The sequence below is a fragment of the Haliotis cracherodii genome, unplaced genomic scaffold (assembly GCF_022045235.1).
Source record: "Haliotis cracherodii isolate W230 unplaced genomic scaffold, xgHalCrac1.p SCAF_12, whole genome shotgun sequence".
Classification (NCBI taxonomy): domain Eukaryota; kingdom Metazoa; phylum Mollusca; class Gastropoda; order Lepetellida; family Haliotidae; genus Haliotis; species Haliotis cracherodii.
The window spans coordinates 22489680-22515163 of NW_027266267.1; the positions used below are offsets into that span (position 1 = coordinate 22489680).

The 25484-nt window shown below is 41.9% G+C and overlaps 1 protein-coding gene across 1 annotated transcript in view; it reads right to left on the reverse strand.

Moving 5' to 3' along the window:
• LOC139457652 (DNA polymerase epsilon catalytic subunit A-like) overlaps positions 1-25484 on the reverse strand; it is a 93029-nt gene that overhangs the window by 48163 nt on the left and 19382 nt on the right. The window contains exons 7-26 of the mRNA XM_071239004.1: positions 24378-24510; positions 23178-23285; positions 21989-22099; positions 21379-21464; positions 21143-21262; positions 19736-19796; positions 18552-18623; positions 17920-18033; positions 15578-15790; positions 14655-14762; positions 13584-13712; positions 12036-12138; positions 11069-11215; positions 9729-10023; positions 8276-8368; positions 6760-6904; positions 6254-6454; positions 4903-5181; positions 2270-2358; positions 935-1037 (exon numbers count right to left, since the gene is read on the reverse strand). Of these exons, the coding sequence (XP_071095105.1) occupies positions 935-1037; positions 2270-2358; positions 4903-5181; positions 6254-6454; positions 6760-6904; positions 8276-8368; positions 9729-10023; positions 11069-11215; positions 12036-12138; positions 13584-13712; positions 14655-14762; positions 15578-15790; positions 17920-18033; positions 18552-18623; positions 19736-19796; positions 21143-21262; positions 21379-21464; positions 21989-22099; positions 23178-23285; positions 24378-24510 (2710 nt within the window). The remainder of the gene's footprint in view (positions 1-934; positions 1038-2269; positions 2359-4902; positions 5182-6253; positions 6455-6759; positions 6905-8275; positions 8369-9728; positions 10024-11068; positions 11216-12035; positions 12139-13583; positions 13713-14654; positions 14763-15577; positions 15791-17919; positions 18034-18551; positions 18624-19735; positions 19797-21142; positions 21263-21378; positions 21465-21988; positions 22100-23177; positions 23286-24377; positions 24511-25484) is intronic.

Consider the following 25484-nt stretch of genomic DNA (forward strand, 5'->3'; position numbering starts at 1 on the left):
TCATAATAGCCACTGGTGGCGCCTTGACCGAGCCCGGGAATTCCAGCCAAGTTCGGCAAGGGTCTAAACTGGATTTTTAAAGTAAGTTAACTTTCTTGCCTCGGAAAGACAATCCACCCCATACCTTCCTTACAAGTGACAAGAACTATGATTGGCTGGTGGAAAATTAGTAACAACGGCAAAATTCTGTAAAATCTTATTTCTCGATTTACAATTTTCAAATTTTATTAGATTCTTATCCCTTAGCTTTTGAAATTGTTGCGCAGTCAGGTTTTTGTTGTTGTTGTTGTTGTTGCTGTTGTTCAAGCTAGTATGGAACCAAATTTTGTTAACATTAATTTCGGGGAAATCATGATGTTCTTAAGTATCCTTGGATTTAACTGCCGGGGTTGTGTGTTCAAGACATGGTAATTTAAAGATTTAAAAAAAAAATTTAAATGGAAATATAATGAAACATGCGCCAGATCTTTATGATGATGCGGGTGGTGCCTGAGAACCAAGACTATTACTTTCTTAAGCCTTAATGTGATCCATTGGGACTACGGCGCACATTTCCAAAAACATAAGGCGTAGCCCTGTGGTTAAAGGGTTCGCTTGTCAAGCCGAATGTGTGAAACCAATTTGTGTCCCCCGATATTGCTGGGATAGTGACAAAAGTGGCATAAATCCAAACTCACTCACTCACTCACTCCAAAACATAAGGCAGGGTCTACAAGGAAGAGTGAGTGAGTGAGTGAGTGAGTGAGTGAGTATTATTTCACGCCGCTATTAGCAATATTCCAGCAATATCATGGCGGGGGACACCAGAAATGGTCTTCACACATTGTACCCATGTCGGGAATCGAACCTGGATCTTTGGCGTGACATGCGAACACTTTAACCACTGGGCTACCCGACCGCCCCGTCAACAAGGAACAGATTTGTCTGGACTCACCTCTCGTATATCAAAGTGGGACATATCAGCTTTTTTCAACCATTTTCTCAAGAAGTGTTTTTTGACACTAGGTTCAGCTTGGAAGATGGCTAAAGGAATAGCTCTGGAAAACAAAACATTTCAATTTAGCTTTTAATGTTGAACTCAGAGCTGCAGATAAACTGCGTATTTGTCTAAAATACATTTTAAAAAATCACAACCCAATTAAGTTTGTGTTGCTTGTGTACAAATACGCATGAAAATTTATAAAAAAAACAATAGTACAACCCTGTCCAACATTAACAATGTAGTGTTTCAGCTTGCGTAGTTGAATCTTGATACATCTTCATCTATTGATCAAGGTATCACCTATTAATAATGCACCAAAGCGCAAAGTGGCCATAACTCTGCAAAACATAAATTCTTGATGGAAGCACCCAAAATGTTTTTTCTCATTTTCGTTGTTCCATAGCTTTAAACAGCCCAGGGATTATTGGTGTGTGTTATAACATTTGTAAATTTGTTCTGCGTTATTACAGATAAACTAGGCAACTATGCTTGTCGAAAGAGGCGACTAACGGGATCGGGTGGTCAGACTCGCTGACTTGGATGATGCATGTCATTGTATCCCAATTGTGTGGATTGATGCTGTTGATGTTAATCACTGGATTGTCTGGTCCAGACTCCATTATTTACAGACCGCCGTCATATAGCTGGACTATTGATCCTCTCTAGCGGATTCAGTATTTTAGAAAAAATTACACCATACCCCTTCAGGGAATTCCAGTAAACGAGCGGGTGATAAGAAACTTGGTCAGTACAAATTTGAAATTTGAGATGAAAAATCACCAGACATGTTGATTTACAGTTTAAATTGTATTTTTTGATCTACTAGGCATTGTTTTACATCCAGGGATTAAGATCACCTTGTGTATTTTCTCGTAACTAAGCCAGAAACAGCAATCAGCTGCACACACATTTTCTTGGAATTGACCTGTGATTCGGTTAAAACTTACCCAATGATATAACTTTAAAGGATTTGATGCAAGGATCAGGAATAATTGTATCTGAAACTATTTTCCTATCAGGAATAATATATTCCAAAATCATGTTATTTTAGTTGCAGCTTTTACTAAATATATTCCAAATAATAATATTCCTAAGCGTAGCACTTCGGTGCAGCTGATCGCTATTGCCGCTTATTTTTTTTCACATGCAACAATTTGAACCAGTCACTGTTGAGGTTCCCGCACATGTGATTGCTGGAATATTGCTAAAAGCAGGGTAAAACCATATTCACTAACGACCTATTCTTGGATGAGCTGAAATGGGAAGCAGTATTAAATTTTGCCTTACCTCTCAGTGACGGGGGCACCCTCGGGTTTCTTGGCGATGATGAACCGACAGGCCAGTCCAGCGTCCTTGACCATCTGGTCTCCCAGAAACTGTGGAATACACAACAGGGAATCCATAAAAAGTAGCCATTTTGGACATCAAATCAACTTGGAAGACAATACTGAAATGTGAATATCAAAACCATGTGTAAGCCACAAGGGATATCGCCTGTGTGGAATCTCTGAAGATACTGTTTTCCCGATCACCGCTGGTCATTTGGCATTATTCATTATTAAACTACACATTTACATACTGCAGGTATCACGGTACTAGTACCTGCTCAAATGCGGTTACCATATTCGACGTAATAAGCGCCCAGGGCGCTCTCAAAATTAGAATATTATTTTGGTGAAAAAAAAGTTGAGTTGAAAGATAAATTTCGTGCTTTTTGCTGACAGACTGAAATGTTTAGGTATGACAGATAAATATTTCCAGAATTTAACTGTCCATAATTAAGTGTGCATATAACGCACGAGTGTGTATTAAACGCGAATAAATAAGTCTTGTGTACATAAATCAATCGGAAGGGGTGCTAATTGGGATTGTTCACTAGCCAATATATTATCAAATATCGCCGTGGGCGTTTATTAGAGCGGGGCACTTATTATGTCGAATAAGGTATACTTGTTCCCCGACCAGTGGATCCGTTTGCATTCCAGTTATCATTCTCAACTCCCTGGGGAGTATACAACCCAAGCTGCCCCGAGGTGCTAGAAGGTTTTTACATCCACCTCACATATCGGGTACCCATTCCCTGCTGGGTGAAGAGAGGCACATTTGAACTAAGTCACATACCCAGGGTGACACCACACGTTTTTACACTTGTGTTTTGGGTGTATGTACGTATTCATGTTTCCACCATCAGGTCATCCATCTACCATCGGACGAGTGGGTTCATTGGTGTGCACAGGGTGAATGTACTGTACACAAGGGGTAGTGACAACACTGTAAGGACCTGTAGACATTGTTGGTCCCAAGGCTGAATAACAACCTGGTCACTAGAGGAATCTCAGCACCTGGCGCTTGCAAGCATGGCGATTTTGACTGTTTCCCACTCCGCAATTAGTGTATATGTAAAGCGACTGAGTGTAAAGTGTAAATATTGAGTCTAACACAGGATTTTAATTAGGCTTAAAAAAATATAAGTTACTAATATTAGTTCTCAGGCAATAACTTTTGAAAATATAGAGCAAGCGGGCGTTTTTTTAATATATTTTGCTTGTTCAATCTAGTATGTAACCAAATAAACAGTTGTGTATTAACAACCTGGAAAAAGGCCTCCCTACATAAACAAACTTATTGCCGCCATGACGATAACACGCGATGCGGAGCAATGCAGTGTGCATGTAAAGGGAAGTAACTGTGTGCTATATTAGATCGCACTGTGTTTAAGTATTAGGATTTTTATATTTTTTTTAAAAATGGAAATAAAAATGAAACGTGCGGCAGACTTTTTGATGATGCGGGCGGTGCCTGAGAACCAAGACTATTATTTTTTTAGTCTTAAAGAACATATTTCCATTTATTTTATTCCATCAGTGCCATAACACAACAGACGAATACCGAAGTCTTTCGTCTTTCATTGAGTGCAGGGCCAAAATATTTGACTGTTGTGGCGTTACAGCCTGGTAACATAAGCAAAGTACTGTATTCGACGTAATAAGCGCCCAGGGCGCTCTCAAAATTAGAAATAGGGGGCTCTTATTAGAATATTATTTTGGTGGAAAAACAGAGTTGAAAGATAAATTTCGTGGTTTATGCTGACGGCCTGACTGTTAATATAAGACAGATATATTTTTTTCAGAATTAAATTGCCCATAATTAATGGTGTATATAACCCACGAGTGCGTATTATACACGAATAAATAAGTCTTGTGTACATTGCTCAATAGGAAAGGGTGCTAATTGGGATTGTTCACTTGCCAATATATTATCAAATATCGCCGTGGGCGTTTATTAGAGCGGGGCGCTTATTACGTCGTATACGGTACCCACATGGGTACACACCGCAGTAACCATCAATCTTGGAGACAATCTCATTAAAATCAGATCTTAGTTCTCGCTACAGCTAAACAAAGATCTGAGGACATCCCATTATGGGTCACGCCAGACCAACCTTGCGCGAACTTTGACCGACCAATGGAATGACCAATCAGAAGGCAGCTTTCTTGTGCTTTACAGCACAAATTTCAAATTGGCGACCATGCTTTGAAACATATTTTGACAAATTCTCGATTACAAATTTGAAAGCTGAACGAAAAAAAATAAATTTTGGAATGGCTAATCGATGGTCTAGATTGTAAGGATTCAGTCGTTAAACACGTAACTATCATTCGGAATGCCCCATGTTAAAGTTTTCGAGATTGCATGAGTAGAAATCACATTCCGACTGTCACTTTCATAATCTGGTAAGCGATGCACTTATTGGTCAGATGAAAGGTCGTTCTGACGTGACCCTTAATGGGATGTCTTCAGATCTTTGTTTAGCGGTAGCGTGAACTAAGCTCTGATCATGGAGATTGTCTTGGAGATATCCAGTCACAGTTCAAGCCGACCATCTCCTACAAACCATCTCCTCCAGCTATCAACCCTACCTCTGCTAGTCTCTTTGCTGTGCTGATGGACGTTGACTTCTGCTCCCCATAATCATCCAGTTTACGAGACATGCTCCGGTTCTCGGCGATGAGTTCGAACAGCTCGGAGTCTGGCATGTTAGCCGCCTTGCTGTACAGCACGTCCAGCCAGTAGTCGGCAATCTTGGCCACAGCGTCGTAACACTCATCAAGTGTATTGCCTTTCAGAAATGCCTCGAACACAGACGACTGGAAGATCTTGATCAGCTGCAGCTCTCCACGTCGCTTGACTTCAAACCCCTGGATGAACAGAGAACATTCATTCCTTAACATTTCATTCTACCTGAGGGGGCACGGGTGGCCCAGTCGTCTAAGGTGCCGCAATTCGCTGTGCAGTGTGGACGCCAGAAATCTATGATTGTGGGTTCGAATCCCTGTTCGCCCCGATTATGTTTCTAGGTTTGTCAGCACCATACCCATGCTCGTGGGTTTCACCGAAGTGTATAACGTCTAAGACCTGCATCACTTGGGGCTTTCCTCCCACTTTAAGCTGAAACGCCGCGATATAACTGGAATACTGTTAAAAGCGGCGTTTAACCCAACTCACTCACTCATTCATGCATAGAAGCATTCAAACACTATTACCACTGCACGCATGGCTCTGAAGGCAAACATACTTTATGAATGACCTTTACAGTGGCCTTGACCTTACATGACACTCATGACCTTTGCTAATCTGGGCCCCGACCTACACTAGCATCATTCAGGGACGGGACGAGACGAGACAAGCCTGTTCCATAAGCCCCAACATAAGTTATTTGGGACCATTTATAACCAAGATTCTCCATGGTTCTCCGTGAACTAAGGATATAGTGAAGGAAATGAGTGTGTGAGTGAGTGAGTGCATGAGTGAGTGAGTGAGTGAGTGAGTTGGGTTTTAACGCCGCTTTTAACAGTGTTCCAGTTATATCATGGCGTGTCAGCTTAATGTGGGAGGAAAGCCTGAAGTGATGCAGGTCTCAGACGTTTACCACTTTAGTGAAACCCACAAGAGTGGTGCTGACAAACCTAGAAACATAATCGGGGCGAACCGGGATTCGAATCATAGGTTTCTGGCGTGCCCAAGGGACGCAACTCTGCGCAGCGAATCGCGGCGCCTCAGACGACTGTGCCACCCATGCCCCCGAGTGAGTGAGTGAGTATGGTTAACGCCGCTTTTAGCAATATTCCAGCAATGTCAGAGCAGGGGCACAAGAAATGGGCTTCACATATTGTACCCATGTTGGAAATCAAACCCAAATTTTTAGGTTTGATGATCAAACGCTTTAACCGCTAGACAACCCAAACGCCCCAGTAGGAACACACGTGTTACCTTCAGCTCAGCCAGCGAGCCATCGAAGTTGAACACTGCGTATCTCTTCTTCAGCTTCTTGCCCTCCTCTTTCGAGGCTGGCAGGATCATTGCCAGGTATGGTCCATCCACCTCAAAGAAGATGGAGTTCTCGCTGCGAAGGGAGTAGTTGAGAGAGCCTTGATCCTCCAGCTCCTGGTACTGGTGGTTGGTGAAATGGTCCTGAAACATGGAGATGGGGGGTGAGGGTTTAGTGGTCTTGAAACATGGAAAGTTGGAGTGAGGGTTTAGTGGTCCTCTGGTCTCAAAAGTAATGGTTGGTTAGTTGGTTGGTTGTTTAACGCCGCACTCAGCAATATTCCAGCTATATGACGGCGGTCTGTAAATTATCGAGTCTGGACCATACAATCCAGTGATTGACATCATGACCATCGATCCACGCAATCAATGCCATGCATCAACCAAGTAAGCGAGTCTGACCACCTGACGTAATGTTGTCTGTAACGACTTGTCTATTTATAGCTCACCTTGACCATCACATTCAGCATGGCGCCAGGGTAGGAAATGGTAACTTTGGCCTTCTTTGGATTCGTTGTCTTGATGACATAATTCTCAGGAAAAGTTGCTGGCAAAACACACCAGATTCCATCTGTGTCCAACTCCAGTGGGCGTCTGAAAGGTTCAACTTAAATCAACAACTCTTTCACAATGAAGGATTGAGTGAGTGAGTGAGGATATCAAGGATGTTAACAGGCATCACAAAAACAACAGTCTCCTAGAAACAATAATAATATCGCGGAAAGAAAGATGATATGAGGGAGTATGGTTTTATGCCACCTTTAAGCAATATTCCAGCAATATCACAGCAGGGGACCTCAGAAATGGGCTTTACACACTGTACCCATGTCGGGAATCGAAGCCGGGTCTTTGGCGTGATGATCAAACGTTTTAACCACACCTGACCGCCCCGCTAGCTTGACAACAGTGTAAGAATCTACGCAGAAATGTCGCTAAGTGCAATAATGTCAATCTTGAAATTGACGTGAGCGTGAATTTAATGCGGAAAATGTGAGTGGTCTTTGCTCGCATTAACTAAACTTCGGATTTATGTCCCCAAAATGACTATCAACATTAAGACAGCCTCAAATTCACATTTTGGATTCCCCAATGAAGGATTGATCCCAAGGAACAACTTATTAACTTCATGCCCTAAGGCCACAGTAATGTTCATCCAAATCTTTCAAAAATAGTGCAGGGCACTATAGCTCACCTGGATATGTAGTCAACAGTCAAAAGTTGACAAAAGTTGAGCATTGATACTCAAATATTTTCAGCATTAATACTGAGGAATAACAACTAAAAGTAAAAAAATGGTGAGGGGAGGAGAAATGGGGTTTAACGTCATGTCCAAGATTATTGCACTTATATAGCAACGTGCATGCACGTGCGTGCGCTTGTGGCTCCTTGTAATAGCCCAGACTGATGCTGATTTTATAGTGCTAGCCCACTGAGATACCATGCCGCAGTTTAACACGAATACCCCACTCAGACACAGTACACTGACGCCGAGCCGACCAGTCCTTGTTTTAGCCCCTTAATACCGAGCGCCAGACAGGGTAACAGTAAGTACCATCTTTTAACATCTTTTGGTATGGCAAGGCTGGGGATTGAACCCGTCTCTGGGTGGACACTCTACCACTAGACCACGGAGGTGGTCATTAAAATAAAGATTTGAACATAATACGCGCTCAAAATTAGAAATAGGGGGCTCAAGATAAATTTTGTGGTTTATGCTGACAGCCTTAGTGTTTATATATGACAGATATACGAGTGCGTATTATACATGAATAAATAAGTCTTGTGTACATTGATCAATCGGAAGGGGTGCTAATTGGGATGGTTCACTTGCCAATATATCAGCAAATATCGCCGTGGGCGCTTATTACATCGAATACGTATTTCACAAGGATTAATCATTATTAATAATCATTATCAACTTACAAGGCCTAAAATAAATGAAGTATATTAAGGAATAGCAGTTACCCAATCTGTTCGACAATCTCCCTGGCCTTCTTGATGATGTTGGCTCCAGTGAAGCAGACAATACCCGCCATCTCCATGCTGTACCAGCGAGCTCTGAAAACATACAACGCTTTAGGCTAAAAACATAATAGTCTTGGTTCTCAGACACTGCGCACATCATAATAAAGTCTGCCTCACATTTCTGTCTCCATTCTTAAACAAGGAAAAAACATCCTTATACTTAAAAACAATGCGATCCAATATAGCACATAGTTACTTCCCTTTACATGTGCACTGCTTTACTGAGCATCTCGTGTTAAGGTCATGGCTGCAATAGGAGTTGTATGCTTGTTTATGTATAGATTGCCTGTTGCAGGTTGATGGTACATAACTGTTTATTTGGTTACATGCTAGTTTGAAAAGGAAAAAAAAAACAACAACAAAAACACCGGCCGCCCACACAATATTTTCAAAAGTCAGTGCCTGAGAACTAATTCTTTTACTTTTAAAGCCTTGGTAATATCCCCACATGCCCTATATAAGATGTAAGTAATTGAGTCTGGACCAGACAATCCAGTGATCGACATCATGAGCATCAATCCAGCGTTAGAAGTGAGTGAGTGAGTTTGGTTTTACAGCGCTTTTAGCAATATTCCAGCAATATCACGACGGGGGACACCAGATATGGGCTTCACACATTGTACCCATGTCGGGATTCGAGCCCGGGTCTTCGGCGTGACGAGCGAACGCTTTAACCACTAGGCTACCTGACCACCCCTCCAGCGTTAGAAATTAGCACTAGTCCTGTAGTCCTTACCAAACTGCCCAATAGTAAAGGTATCCTAAGGACTAGCAGAAATTGGTTCCATTTAAGGGTTTTGCTATATGTTATCATTATTAGGACTAGTGGACAAACACTGTTCGTTTCTAACCCTGCAATCTACGCAATTGGGATATGATGACATGCATTAACCACCTGATCCCGTTGGACGCCTCTCATAACAAGCATCCTCAACTCTTATGGCAAGCATAGATTGCTGAAATCTACCAGGATCTTCACAGGTCTCAAACTAAGTACTCTTGGACGGCGGTCTGTAAATAATCAAATCTGGACCAGACAAGTCAGTGATCGACATCATGAGCAACGATCTATGCATTTGGGATACGATGACATGCATTATTCAGGGCAGCCTGTCTGACCACCCGATCCCATTAGTCCCCTCTTACGACAAGAACAGTCGCCTTTTACAGCAAGCATGGGTTGCTGCAGACCTTGATTTCTAGGAAACTTTTCTCCAATTCCCATTTTTGGTCAAATCACATTTTGGTTTTATTTTTAGGCTAATCAAATTTCTAATTTTCGTATTCTCCCTTGATAATTTGCCTACAGTTTAAAAAAACAAACATTTGGAGTCAAATCCTTTTTCATTTAATACTCATGATCACAGGATTCCTAACTTTGGTGAACACCCACCCCTTCCTCATGACGTAGCCATAGAAGGAGTTGAGGATGCACTTGTGAGCCAGCTGCAGAGAATCGTACAGCACCACCATGCCGTTGCTCCTCTTCGTCTCCGCAGCATCTTTCTTGGACTCAGCCTCACTCAGCTTCTTCTTCCAAACTTTGGTCAGGCCCTTGAACTCGTACCGACGATCACGGAAAGCTCGCACTGTGTCGACGTAGAAGGAGTTTTCTCGCTGGCAGATGGTAGCTGTTTGTTCTTGCATTCTTGTTATCTTGGTCTTCTTGTATGCCTTCCGACAGTACTCTGAACATTGAATGTGTCAGAAGGTTAGATACAGAAAACATCAGACAATAGACTGGGGTTGGGTTGAAATTTCACTGGTTTTTCAGTTATATCGCGATACGAACCCCCTCTCACTTGAGTGGTTCCATCAAATATCAGTCAGCCAAGAGGAGCCCTGTCAGCAGTGTGAGAGATCTGTTCACAAGACCAGGACACCAGGAGTCCAGGAGACCAGGAGTTCCAGGAGACCAGGAGTCCAGGAGACCAGGAGTCCAGGAGTCCAGTAGTCCCCGGAGTCCAGGAGACCAGGAGTCCAGGAGACCAGGAGTCCCAGGAGACCAGGAGTCCAGGAGTCTAAGAGACATGGAGTCCCAGAGTCCCAGGAGTCCAGGAGACCAGGAGTCCAGGAGACCAGGAGTCCCAGGAGACCAGGAGTCCCCGGAGACCAGGAGTCCCAGGAGTCCAGGAGACCAGGGGACCAGGAGTCCAGGAATCCCAGGAGTCCCGGAGTCCCAGGAGTCCAGGAGTCCAGGAGACCAGGAGTCCAGGGAGACCAGGAGTCCAGGAGACCCAGGAGTCCAGGAGTCCAGGAGATGAGGAGACCAGGAGTCCAGGAGACCCAGGAGTTCAGGAGTTCAGGAGACCAGGAGTCCCAGGAGTCCCAGAAGTCCAGGAGACCCAGGAGTCCAGGAGTCCCAGAAGTCCAGGAGACCAGGAGTCCAGGGATTCCAGGAGTCCAGGAGTCCAGGAGTCATGTCACCAATCTTGTCATGTCACTGATCTTGTCATGTCACTGATCTTGTCATGTCACTAATCTTGTCTAGTCACTAATCTTGTCTAGTCACTAATCTTGTCATGGCACTAATCTTGTCATGTCACTAATCTTGTCATGTCACTGATCTTGTCATATCACTAATCTTGTCTAGTCACTAATCTTGTCAAGTCACTGATCTTGTCATGTCACTAATCTTGTCATGTCACTGATCTTGTCATATCACTAATCTTGTCTAGTCACTAATCTTGTCATGGCACTAATCTTGTCATGTCACAGACACATGTCACCCACCTGCCAGTCGTTTCTTCTCAATGGCAGCTTGCTCCTCTTTAGGCAGTTGGTGGAATGCTCTGGGTTCTCCCCCCGGGAAGTACGGGGGGAACTTCTCGTTCTCAAGCTGTTGCTGAATGCGATGAAACTCATTCCGTGACGCCGGCACTGAAATGAACATTTAATTCCTAGACTTGGACATTGACATTTCTTTGTCATTTAAAATTCACTTGGTTTGTCAGCAACTTAACATTTTTTTATGTGTGTACATCTAGCTGATACTTCTGTTTGTTTGATGAGAGAGGACTTAAATAACATTGTTGAAATGTTGAAATCATGTTGAAAATGGGTATAAACATTAACGTTTAAAAATTCATATAGTGACGTGCATGCGTGGTTACTTTAACAGTTTCTTCTTTGAGAGGCATTTAGAAGTTGGAAGTTTGTTTTTGTTTTTGTTTGTTTGTTTGCTTGTTGTTTAAACGCCGCACTCAGCAATATTCCAGCTATATGACGTCACTCTGTAAATAATCAATTCTAAATCAGACAATCCAGTGAATGATATCATGAGCATCGATCCACGCAATTGGGATACGATGACATGCATCAACCAAATCAGCGAACCACACTTTGAACTTCTATTGTGCTTTGTGGTTTATCGCGTGGCTATCTTAGGCTAAAAAAATAAAAGAATTTGTTCTCAGGCAATGGTTTTTTAGGGGGGGCTTTTTCTTTTTTTATTGTTCAAACTAGTATGTAACCAATAAACAACTGTGTACAAACAACCTGGGAAAGGGTTTCCCTAGATAAATGTATTCCTTAATGAGTAAAATACAGAAATACAGTATTTGACCGTTTGACTTGGAATATTTAAGGATTTTTTTTTTTTTTCTAATTGGAAATAAAAACGAAACATGCGGCAAACTTATGATGATGGGGGTGGTTTTTAGGCTTATATATTTGCATAAAGGATGAAGTGAGAACTTACTAAATTCTGCCCTCCACATCCAAGGCATCTTGCGTTGACAGAGAGCTCCTGGCTTGTTGAAGTCGCAAGCTGCACACGTTGCCTCGTCCACAATGGCTGGTGGCTGAAAATGAGGAGAATATGTCGCACATAAGTAAGTTCATTTTTTTATTATTTTATACTGTTCTTTCAGCACCAGTGAGGGTTCACAGGGATGGAAACTAACCAAACAAGCCCACAGGTCCAGTGGGATTTTACTTCATGGCGGACGACTATAAGCAGGGCAAGTCTTCCCGAGGCAAGAGAGTTAACTGATTATAAAAGTCAAGGTTCCACCCTTGCCAAACTAGGCTGGTATTATGGAGTTACATTTTGGCTGGACTAACGAGTCTATGCATAGTCTAATCAAAATCGTGAAACGAAATCGAAATCCGGTTCATAAACTTTTGTGCAGATTTTAGTCGATTGCAAGATTTGCAAAGCATGTGCACCGCCAACTTGTTGTCAACGGATATTTTCCAAATGTTGTCATTTTTTTAATCAAGGTGCTCACGTGATTTGATGCATTTTGCAAATTACGACCCGATTTATCACAATATAGATCTAAATTATTGATCAGATCGTCCTGACTGGGCGCCGCCATTTTATTTGAAGCAAATTCATGTGATATGAGAGGTGGAAATCCGATTGGTCCATGGGAGAGGTTTAGAATGGACATATCTCGTAATAGCCACTCGTGGCGCTACGATCAAGCCCAGGAATACCAGCAAGGATGGAAACTGGACTTTTTAACTCTCTTGCCTCGGGAAGATGGGGTCAGTCTGGGTTCACTACAGATGAAAGAATGCATGCCATATATTACGTATCACACAGAGGCCCCTGAAGCAGGATAGTGATATAACTGAAACACCGGACTATATTTTACACCTTTTACTATATAGCTATAACAGTTGAATTGTTTATTTGCTCGTCCAATGCACACAAAGTTTGAAGGCATTCAGTATTTTAGTTATTGATGAGATGTATCTGGAGAGGAAGATGGTGCAGAGTATTTCAATGTGAAAAAAAGCTTAAAAAAATATAAAAAATGTTTTTTCTGGCAATGACTTTTGAAAATTTGCTTGTTCGAACAAGTATGTAACCAATTAAACAAAACATGCGGCAGACTTTATGAGGATGCAGGCGGTGCCTGAGAACCAAGACTATTATTTTTTTAGCCTAAGGTGTATTTGCCAACAGTATTTCAGTTATTAGCGGGATGTATCTCAAAAAGATTTGTTTTGTTTGTTTGTTTGTTTGTTTGTTTTACGCCGCAGTCAGCAAATATTCCAGCTATATGAAGGCGGTCTGTAAATAATCGAATCTGGACCAGACGATCCAGTGATTGACAGTATGAACATCAATCCACGCAATTGGTATCGATTATATGTATCAACCAAGTCAGCAAGCCTGACCACCTGATCCTGTTAGTAGACAAGCATAGTCGCCTTTTACTGCAAGTATGGGTTGCTGAAGACCTATTCTACCCCGGAATCTTCACGGGTCTATCTGAAAAAGAAGATGGTGCACCTGCAGTCTGTTGGTGAGGATGATGTTAGGGTACATGGCGCCCACATCAAGATGGTATATGATGGGGTTCTCCAGACGGTTGGGGCAGTCTCGTAGCATCTCCAACTTCTCCACAACGTCACTACACACCTGAAACATAAATCGTTCATTGCATCCTGAAACCTTTACAAGTATTTACAGCAGAGCAGCTTCGTGATGGAGGAAATTGACAAAGGTCCAAAAGCAAATCCCCTGAAAACAAACCTGGAAAGAAATTTGACTGAAAACTGAAGTATTGTGTATGTCTACAATGGTAAGTTTGTTTTGTTTGTTTGTTTGTTTGTCGTTTAGCGCTGCACTCAGCAATATTCCAGCTATATGACATTGGTCTGTAAATAATCGAGTCTGGACCAGACAATCAAGTGATTGACATCATGAGCTTCGATGTTACACTGATTAGGGGCCGTACTTCCTGGAAATGCTCAAAGAACTTCTTGATCAATGAAACCTGAAAAATAATATAATATGTCTGACTGAAGCTTTTGTTTGTTTGTTGAACTCCGCACTTAGCAAATATTCCAGCTATGTGAAATAATCGAGTCTGAACCAGACAATCCAGTGATTGACATAATGAGCATCAATCCAAGCAATTGGGATTGTTAATCTGTACTATGCTGACACTGTTGTCATAGCAACAAATAAAGTCTTTTGACATATCTGTACTTTCTCGTTTTTATTCCTACCATGGCTCATTTGCATAAGCACCGGAAGTACTTCTGCTTCCTGTACAAACCGGACCATAAACCGGACCGAGCAGGGATATTAACAAAACCAAATAGTTTAATAGTTGTTTAACGCCGCACTCAGCAATATTTCAGCTATATGACGTCACTCTGTAAATAATCGAGTCTGGACCAGACAATCCAGTGATTGATATCATGAGCATCGATCCACACAATTGGGATCGATGACATGCATCAACCAAGTCCGCGAGCCTGATCACCCGATCCCTATAGTCGCCTGTTATGACCAGCATTGGTTGCAGTGGACGGATTCTAACCTCTGTGTTTGTTTGTTTACAGTCAAATTTACCTCGTCAAAGTTGGTGACAGTATCAAGGGGTATCTTCTCCTCCACCTCGATGGCGTGCTTCATCGTCCGCTCCACACTGTCTATGAGAGTCTTGAAGGCTTCCGGCACCTATATAAACACATGAAGATAAGCACACATCTTCAAGACTTCACAAGTTTGGATACTCTATGCCAAGCTCCAGTTAACTTTTTGAGTAATTGAGTTTTTACTCCGGGGTTTCTATTTTAATTGGGTTATTACATTTTTCATTGGGTAACCAATATTTTTTCACTCATCTATTCATCACTCTATTGAGGTTTTCCAAAATTAGTGAACATTTTAAGATTAAAAAAAAAGAAATAATGTTTTAGATGATAACTGTTCTAAATAAATATGCTTGACCCAGAAAGTAAATTAGCTTGTAATTGTGTTTAGGAAATTAGCTTCTTTGTACGCACGCTGAAAAAGCTTCATTGGGTATTACACGAGCTGTTTTTATACATTTGTGTTTTTCGATCCATGCATTTGGGATACGATGACACGCATCAACCAAGTCAGCGAGCACGATCAAGTGAGTGGCCTCTTAAGACAAGCATGGTATGGTCGAATTCATGGTATAATTTATATTTGCCTCAGTTTCTATACATGAGTGACGTAGGTTATCATGATATTCTTACTGGCGAGTGAGAAGGTTTACTAAATTCTCACTTTAGACAGTATCTCTGATAAATCACAATATAACACCATGATGTGAGAGGAAAGCCAAAAGTGATGCAGATCTTAGACGTTTACCAATTAGGGAAAACCACGAACACAGGCGTGTTGCCGACAAACCTGAAACATAATCAGGCTTCAAACCAAGGACAACAAGTTCCTGGCACGACTAAGGGATGTAACTCTGCACAGTGATGTGTGTCACCTTAAGACACCCTGCACACACTCACCATTCTGAATCTGCAAGGAATGTCGGCCCGGAACACCCCCGACTCTAGAGCCTCCACGTGACCGCCGACGTACGTCTCGGAGTCCAGCACGTGTCCATCCTCAGTCAGCTTGTTCAGCACGGACTCCTGTTTGTTGGGGAAGATGATGTTAGCGTGGTAGGCTTGCACCATCAGCAGCGCCTCACACAGCGTCCCCGAGCCCTTCCGCAATACCTGGCCAAAAATACAGAACAACTTAAAACAAATTTAGATTTGTTTGTTTTTTCTAATAGGGTTGTAACTATTCATCCATGCTGTTTGTTTGTTTGTTTGTTGTTTAACGCCGCACTCAGCAATATTCCAGCTATATGACGGCGGTCTGTAAATAATTGAGTCTGTACCAGACAATCCAGTGATGGACATAATAACCATCGATCTACGTAGTTTGGATACAATGCCATGCATCAACCAAGTCAGGGAGCCTGACCACCCGATCCTGTCAGTCGTTTCTTACAGCAAGCACAGTCGTCTGTTACGGCAAGCATGGGTTGCTGAAGACCTCTTCTAACCCAGATCTTCACGGGTCGATTGGTCATTGCATTAATGCACTGTGAAGTTACACTTCAATGCCATACAGTTTTTGCTTCAAAGCCATGCAGTGTCTGCTTCAAAGCCATGCAGTGTCTGCTTCAAAGCCATGCAGTGTCTGCTTCAATGCCATACAGTGTCTGCTTCAATGCCATACAGTGTCTGCTTCAATGACATGCAGTGTCTGCTTCAATGCCATGCAGTGTCTGCTTCAATGCCATACTGTGTCTGCTTCAATGCCATACAGTGTCTACTTCACTGCCATACAGTGTCTACTTCAATGCCATACAGTGTCTGCTTCAATGCCATACAGTGTCTACTTCAATGCCATACAGTGTCTGCTTCAATGCCATTCAGTGTCTGCTTCAATGCCATACAGTGTCTACTTCAATGCCATACAGTGTCTGCTTCAATGCCATACTGTGTTTACTTCAGTGCCATACAGTGTCTGCTTCAATGCAATACTGTGTCTGCTTCAATGCCATACAGTGTCTGCTTCAATGCCATACAGTGTCTGCTTCAAAGCCATACAGTGTCTGCTTCAATGCCATACAGTGTCTGCTTCAATGTCATACAGTGTCTGCTTCAAAGCCATACAGTGTCTACTTCAATGCGATAGTGTCTGCTTCAATGCCATACAGTGTCTGCTTCAATGCCATACAGTGTCTGCTTCAATGCGATAGTGTCTGCTTCAATGCCATACAGTGTCTACTTCAATGCCATACAGTGTCTGCTTCAATGCCATACAGCGTCTGCTTCATTGCCATACAGTGTCTGCTTCAATGCCATACAGTGTCTGCTTCAATGCCATACAGTGTCTACTTCAATGCCATACAGTGTCTACTTCAATGCCATACAGTGTCTACTTCAATGACATGCAGTGTCTGCTTCAATGTCATGCAGTGTCTGCTTCAAAGCCATGCAGTGTCTGCTTCAATGCCATACTGTGTCTGCTTCAATGCCATACAGTGTCTGCTTCAATGCCATACAGTGTCTGCTTCAATGCCATACAGTGTCTACTTCAATGCCATACAGTGTCTGCTTCAATGCCATACAGTGTCTGCTTCAATGCCATACTGTGTCTGCTTCAATGCCATACTGTGTCTGCTTCAATGCCATACAATGTCTACTTCAATGCCATACAGTGTCTGCTTCAATGCCATTCAGTGTCTGCTTCAATGCCATACTGTGTTTACTTCAATGCCATACAGTGTCTGCTTCTATGCCATACTGTCTGCTTCAATGCCATACAGTGTCTGCTTCAATGCCATACAGTGTCTGCTTCAATGCCATACAGTGTCTGCTTCAATGTCATACAGTGTCTGCTTCAATGCCATACAGTGTCTGCTTCAAAGCCATACAGTGTCTGCTTCAATGACATACAGTGTCTGCTTCAATGCCATACAGTGTCTGCTTCAATGCCATACAGTGTCTGCTTCAATGCGATAGTGTCTGCTTCAATGCCATACAGTGTCTACTTCAATGCCATACAGTGTATGCTTCAATGCCATGCAATGTCTGCTTCAAAGCCATACAGTGTCTGCTTCAACGCCATACAGTGTCTGCTTCAATGCCATACAGTGTCTGCTTCAATGTCATACAGTGTCTGCTTCAATGCCATACAGTGTCTGCTTCAATGTCATACAGTGTCTGCTTCAATGTCAAACAGTGTCTACTTCAATGCCATACAGTGTCTGCTTCAATGCCATACAGTGTCTGCTTCAATGCTGTAGTGTCTACTTCAATGCCATACAGTGTCTGCTTCAATGCCGTACCTCATCAGGTTCCATGGGGATGATGGTACACAGGGCAAAGATGAAGGGATGGACGTATTTGACGTAGAGGTAATATGTCGCAACAGCATCCGATACAGAGTAGTTCGCCAACACCTGGAGAGAAGAAAACTCAGCAACTGAGAAGAGGAATTACTGGTATGTAAATTTCAGATTTGCAAGATTTATTAAACATTTGATTCAAGGAAATTTCAAACTTCGAAACCTTCAGCAACACCAATAGCACCCGAAGTGGAGATTTTCTTAATGTTTTATCATTTCTTTTCTTCTATGGTTGACATATTTAACCCCAATCTACGCAATTGGAAAACGATGACATCCATCAACAGCGAGTCTGACTACACGATCTCGTTAGTCACCTCTTGCGACAACCATGGGCCGCTGATGACCTATTCTAACCTTGACATTCATGGAATAAATAACAACAACACATACAATAGAAAAAACTTTATGTGTCCAATTATTCACGCATCCACTACCGTGATATTCCAGTGTTCCCATTTTAATTTGTTTCAGGAATTGAGTGGCAAAAGTGTTCGACTTTTATTCTATTTTTTCTAAATGTCAGCAGCAGCAGCAGCAGCCGAATGGTTGACGAAGCTGTAACGAAGTACCTGAGGTTCCTCGCTCGCCATTCGGCACATCTCCTCCGGATCCAACTCCACCGGATCATACCGCAACTTCGCCTGGACAAAAGTAACATGGTTCAAATATGAAACATTAACATTCAAGGCATGTTCAAGGTGTTTCAAGGTTTTTAACTATCATTTTCAAGACTTTTTAGGATGGGTTTTTAGCGATTGTCTGTAAATATGTTGTTTTTTTAAATCCAGCATACTATATATTAGTGGTAAGACCTAATAAGCCATTAATTTAAATACTTAACAAGAATACGACATTTTGTACAAATTTCAAGGCTTATTTTAAGCTGTTGGTGTTTTTCAAGGCTTTTCAAGGTTGACACTAAAAATCAAGGGTTTTTTCAAAAGAGATCTTACAATTCAAGCCTTTTTAAGCCTTCAAGCATCTTGAGTGTGTTTGAAGTGAGTGTATGAGTGAATGTTGTTTTACACATATCAGAAATATTTGAGCAATATTATTTAGTTAGTTTGTTTCATAACGCTGCACTTGACAATATTCCAGCTATATGACGGCGGTGTGTATAAATTCAAGGCTGGTCCCAACAATCCAGTGACTGATATTGAAAACAACATGACACACTATCAACCATGTCACCCTTTGATCGCCGCTTACAACCAGGTTGCTGCGGATGAATTCTACCCAGAAATCCCCATGGGATGTAACTGGCGTCATGACAGCCTCTCTACAACAAAGTGTGACAAACAACAATCCTCGTCCTCGCAGCATGAGCCATGAACCTGCCGAGCCACCAAGTCGAACAACTCAACAGGTTAAGGAGCATGAGTGAGTGAGTTGGGTTTAACGCCAGTTTTAACAGTATTCCAGTTATATCACGGCATGTCAGCTTAATGTGACAGGAAAGCCCCAAGTGATGCATGTCTCCGACGTTTACCACTTCGGTGAAATCCACGAGCACGGGTACGGTGCTGACAAACCTAGAAACATAATCGAAAGGTTTCTGGACAATAACCACTACGAGATGCTAAAGAAAAGTAATATGAATTCATAGCCATCCATGTTGCAGATACACTGACATATCTTTCTAAAACCAAAACGCAGAAGACATTGGGATAATTTGACCTTTTATGAAGAAAACATCATAGATTTTAAAATAAATCTGTAATTTTCTATAATTCCTGGCCCACTGATTGGTTACCTTGGCAACAGCCTTCAGATTCTGACTTCCAACAGGCAGGTAGCTGTCTCGTTTCACCCATCTGTAATAAACAATTGGTATCAATTATGGGTCTGATTGGTCACTGACTTACAACCGGCCCTCCACGTTTTCTGCTTGTCACTGACCAGAGGACCAGCAATGAAGTCAAGCCCTGAAATCAACGACGGTAGACATCAAAATCTGTCGACATACCCCTCTATGGATAACCATCATGGAATAATGTCAGTGTCACGTTGCATCAAGTAACAGCAAGTTACTGTCAAGTAACATTGTCATGTTATTGTGGCGAGTACAGTCTCATTAAATTCACTGCCTCTGTGATCTAGTGGTAGAGCGTCCGCCCGGAGAGCGGAAGGTCAGGGGTTCGATCCCCGACCGCGTCATACCAAAAGACGGTAAAAGATGGTACTTGTTGTTACCCTGCCTGACACTCGGCATTACGGGGCTAAAACAAGGACTGGTCGGCTCGGAGTCAGTGTACTGTGTCTGAGTGGGGTATTCATGTTAAACTGCGGAATGGTATCTCAGTGAGCTAGCACGATAAATCGGCATCAGTCCGGACTAGTACAAGCAGCCGCACACACAGGCATGCACGTCGCTATATAAGTGCAATAACCTTGGACACGACGTTTAACCCAATTTCCCCTCACCTCACCTCATTAAATCATCACATAATCTACATTTCATATTTACATTTTGATGCAAAAATCACACATTGACAGTTTCAAGTGGGAGGTGACTGGTCCTAAACAGAGAACAGAAGGCTTCACTTTTCTTCTTCAGATCATCAGACAAAAAAATGTGTGCATAAGTGCACAAAACAATTCTATCATGAAGAGCCCCAATGTTAATCAAACCACGCCCTCCCATTATGATTGGTAAATATCTAGGAAAATAAGGGAAGAGAGAGGGTGGTGGGATCTATTGCCTGACTTGATTCTTCGTGTGAGGGTGTGAATACCTTGAATTTCTTGTTTCGTCCAAACAACAACACCAAAGGAAGATGAAAGGATGGGTACATCATCATTATCATAATTATCATCATCATTACTATTATCATCATCACCATCATCATCATCATTATCATCATCACATCATTATTATCATCATCATCATAATTATCATCATCACCATCATTATCATAATTATCATCATCATCATAATTATCATCATCACCATCATTATTATTATCATCATCATCATAATTATCATCATCACCATCATTATTATTATCATCATCATCATAATTATCATCATCACCATCATTATCATAATTATCATCATCATCATAATTATCATCATCACCACCATCATCATCATCATAATTATCCTCATCATAATTTTCATTATCATTATCATCATCATCATCATTATTCCACAGTTCACCTGAAGCAGTCCATGTGTATGGAGTGCCTGGACTTGTATTCCCCTTGATTGTCCTTCTGGAAGCCGATTTCCCGGAACATATCCATGTCATGGACCGCTGCCCGCGCCTCAACGAATGGCCTGTTGGGCAAACAATGTCACAGTATTTTTCCACACAGATTTGACCTTAAAACATGTCATAGTGAAAGCATATTGAACTCTTTTATCACCATCATCTCGTTACCATGACAACATACCAATCAAAGAAGTCTCCGTTGTATGTTACACAGATTTGGGGCCGTACTTCCTGGAAATGCTCGAAGAATTTCTTGATCAATGAAACCTGAAAAATAAAATATAATATGTCTGACTGTAGCTCTTAAAGTTTGTTTGTTTGTTTGTTGTTGAACTCCGAACTCAGCAAATATTCACGCTATATGAAATATTCGAGTCTGGACCAGACAATCCAGTGATCGACATGAGCATTAATCCACGCAATAGGGATACAATGACATGCATCAACGAAGTCAGCGAGCCTGGCCACCTGATACCGTTAGTCGCCTATTAGGACATGCATAGTCGCCTTTTACAGCAAACATGGGTTGCTGAAGGTCTATTCTACCCCAGATCTTCACGGGTCAAGCTCAAAAAGAAACTGGCTTGGGTTTATGCTAGATGGAAGAGAATTTCATTTGTATCAGTGGGTATCATAATTGTAGCAGATCCTGGAACAAATAAGGGATGAACTCTACACAGGGATTTACAAATAATAAGACCTCTGAGCACGAAATAATGGACTGATAAACTTATAATGTTGTAGTATGTATAACTTGATAGAAGATGATAACATCAAACTTAGAAACTGACCTCATCTGGCTCATTGAAAACTATGAAAGGTCCCTCAAACTCAGGTCTTGGTGTGTACTCGAAGTCCTCCACGTCTTGAGAGACTATCTCTCTGTTACATATTAAATAGCCCTGAAATGCAAACATGGATTCTCTGTATTAGGCAGCCCTGAAAAACAACCAAAAAATATCAGTGTTTTCATAAACCAGAAACACATCCACAGATGCTCAGTAACAGATGGCCCTGAAGACCATCCATAGCTTTTCTCAACATCATAAACCCCAGAAACACATCCAAAATTCTGCCAGTCATACATACATACCTGCCCATCTATCATATAGGATATCACATACCTGCCCATCTATCATATAGGATATCACACATACCTGTCCATCTATCATATAGGATATCACACATACCTGACCATCTATCATATAGGATATCACATACCTGCCCATCTATCATATAGGATATCACACATACCTGCCCATCTATCATATAGGATATCACACATACCTGTCCATCTATCATATAGGATATCACACATACCTGCCCATCTATCATATAGGATATAACACATACCTGCCCATCTATCATATAGGATATCACACATACCTGTCCATCTATCATATAGGATATCACACATACCTGCCCATCTATCATATAGGATATCACACATACCTGTCCATCTATCATATAGGATATCACACATACCTGTCCATCTATCATATAGGATATAACACACACCTGCCCATCTATCATATAGGATATCACACATACCTGCCCATTTATCAAATAGGATATAACACATACCTGCCCATCTATCATATAGGATATCACACATACCTGTCCATCTATCATATAGGATATCACACATACCTGCCCATCTATCATATAGGATATCACACATACCTGTCCATCTATCATATAGGATATCACACATACCTGCCCATCTATCATATAGGATATCACACATACCTGCCCATCTATCATATAGGATATAACACACACCTGCCCATCTATCATATAGGATATCACACATACCTGTCCATTTATCAAATAGGATATAACACATACCTGCCCATCTATCATATAGGATATCACACATACCTGCCCATCTATCATATAGGATATCACACATACCTGACCATCTATCATGTAGGATATTACACATACCTGCCCATCTATCATGTAGGATATCATACATACCTGCCCATCTATCATATAGGATATCATCATAATCTGGTCTATCTGGGCATCAGGGAACTTCAGGGGTAGTTTTGTTGTCTCAATGTCGTACGCAAACACCACTGGATCCTGAAAAATTATTAAAAGAATATCATGAGAATGAACAGTTTTGAAGTAATATGTTGGCACCCTGTAAATAATTGAATCTGGACCAGACAATCCATTGATTAATTATGTGAGAAAAGGTCCACCCCTTCGGGGTATGATGACGCTATCAACAAGGTCATCGAGTCTGACCACCCGATCATGTCAAACGTCGGAAGGTTTCCGGGGGTCTATTCTAACATGGAATTATCACTGATCTGACTAGATGACTGATTGAGGTGAGGTGATCGTTGCGTCCGAGATTATTGCACTTATATAGCGACGTGCATGTACGTGTGTGTGTTTCTGCTTGCACTAGCCTGGACTGATGCTGATTTATAGTGCTAGTTCACTGAGATACCATGCCGCAGTTTAACATGAATACCCCACTCAGACACAGTATACTGACTCAGAGCCGACCAGTCCTTCTTTTAGCCCCTTAATGCCGAGCGCCAGACAGGGTAACAACAAGTACCATCTTTTATCGCATGACGCGGTTGGGGATCAAACCCCGGACCTTCCGCTCTCCGGGCGGACACTCTACCATTAGACCACGGAGGCGGTCCTTTGAAATAATATGTTGGCACCCTGTAAATAATTGAATCTGGACCAGACAATCCATTGATTAATTATGTGAGGAAAGGTCCACCCCATTGGGGTATGATGACACTATCAACAAGGTCATCGAGTCTGACCACCCGATCATGACAAACGTCGGAAGGTTTCCGGGGGTCTATTCTAACATGGAATAATCACTGATCTGACTAGTTTGTACTGAGGTGAGGTGAGGTGAGGTGAGGTGAGGTGAGGTGAGGTGAAATTGGGTTTAACGCCGCGTCCAAGATGATTGCACTTATATAGCGACGTGCATGCACGTGTGTGTGTGTGTGGCTGCTTGTACTAATCCGGATAGGTCTAGCCCACTGAGATACCATGCCGCAGTTTAACATGGATACCCAACTCAGACGCAGTACACTGACTCTGGGCAGACGCTCTACCACTAGTCCAGGGAGACCTGAAGACTTATTCTACCCCTGATTTTAATGGGTTGTTACTTCAACTGCACCAAGTGCTTACCGGTCGGTCAACAAGATCCTCCCGTTGCCGTATCTCGGGGGGCGCACCCCCTCTCCCCCTCACAGAATACCAGTGACCCACAAAAATCTTCAAGTCAATGGACACACGGACATGGTAGGGGACGTCATACTCCCTGAAAAGGAAACAAAAGCGAATTGTAAAGACTATTCAAACCTTCATATACTATCATATCTCACCCAAGTGTCTTTTGATATCAAATATATCAACACAAATTGATAAAAGTGAAAACTGGAGTGATGATATATTTGATATCAAAAGACACGAGGGTGAGATTTTGTTTATCATCCAACATCATTTTTCCAACTTTTTCAATTTGTAGACAGTAATAAGCAGTGTCTTAAGTGTAAAAAGTACTGCTAACAGCTTCAGTAGCAGAGTCATTAGTGATGTCATTTGATTGTGACGTCATGGTAACCAATGATGTCACAATGGTCTGAAAAGCATTGTGATGCAATTTCATTGCAGTGATATCTACAATGTATCGCTTGGATGAGATCAAGCCATATCACCTGTGGGAGGCAATTTTGGATGATAGAGTGTGGTCACATTCAGTGACACATGCAAGGAGATATTCCAGTGCCAAGGTACCCGAACAGCAGCCTCTTAGGGCCATTTGTTTTTGTTTTTTTTCTTAAAATCTTAAAAAAATAAGTTGAAATTTCAAGATACTAAGAAACTGATACTGACCTGATGTCAATGTTGCTGCCGCATAACTGACCTGATGTCAATGTTGCTGCCACGTAATTGACCTAATGTCAATGTTCCTGCCAGATAATTGGCCTGATGTCAATGTTGCTGGCAGATAATTGGCCTGATGTCAATGTTGCTGGCAGATAATTGGCCTCATGTCACTGTTGCTGCCAGATAATTGACCTGATGTCAATGATGCTGCCATTAATTGACCTGATGTCAATGATGCTGCCACGTAATTCACCTGATGTCAATACTGCTGCCACGAAATTGACCTGATGTCAATGTTGCTGCCACTAATTGACCTGATGTCAATGCTGCTGCCACGTAATTGATGTGATGTCAATGTTGCTCCCACGTAATTGATGTGATGTGAATATTCCTGCCACGTAATTG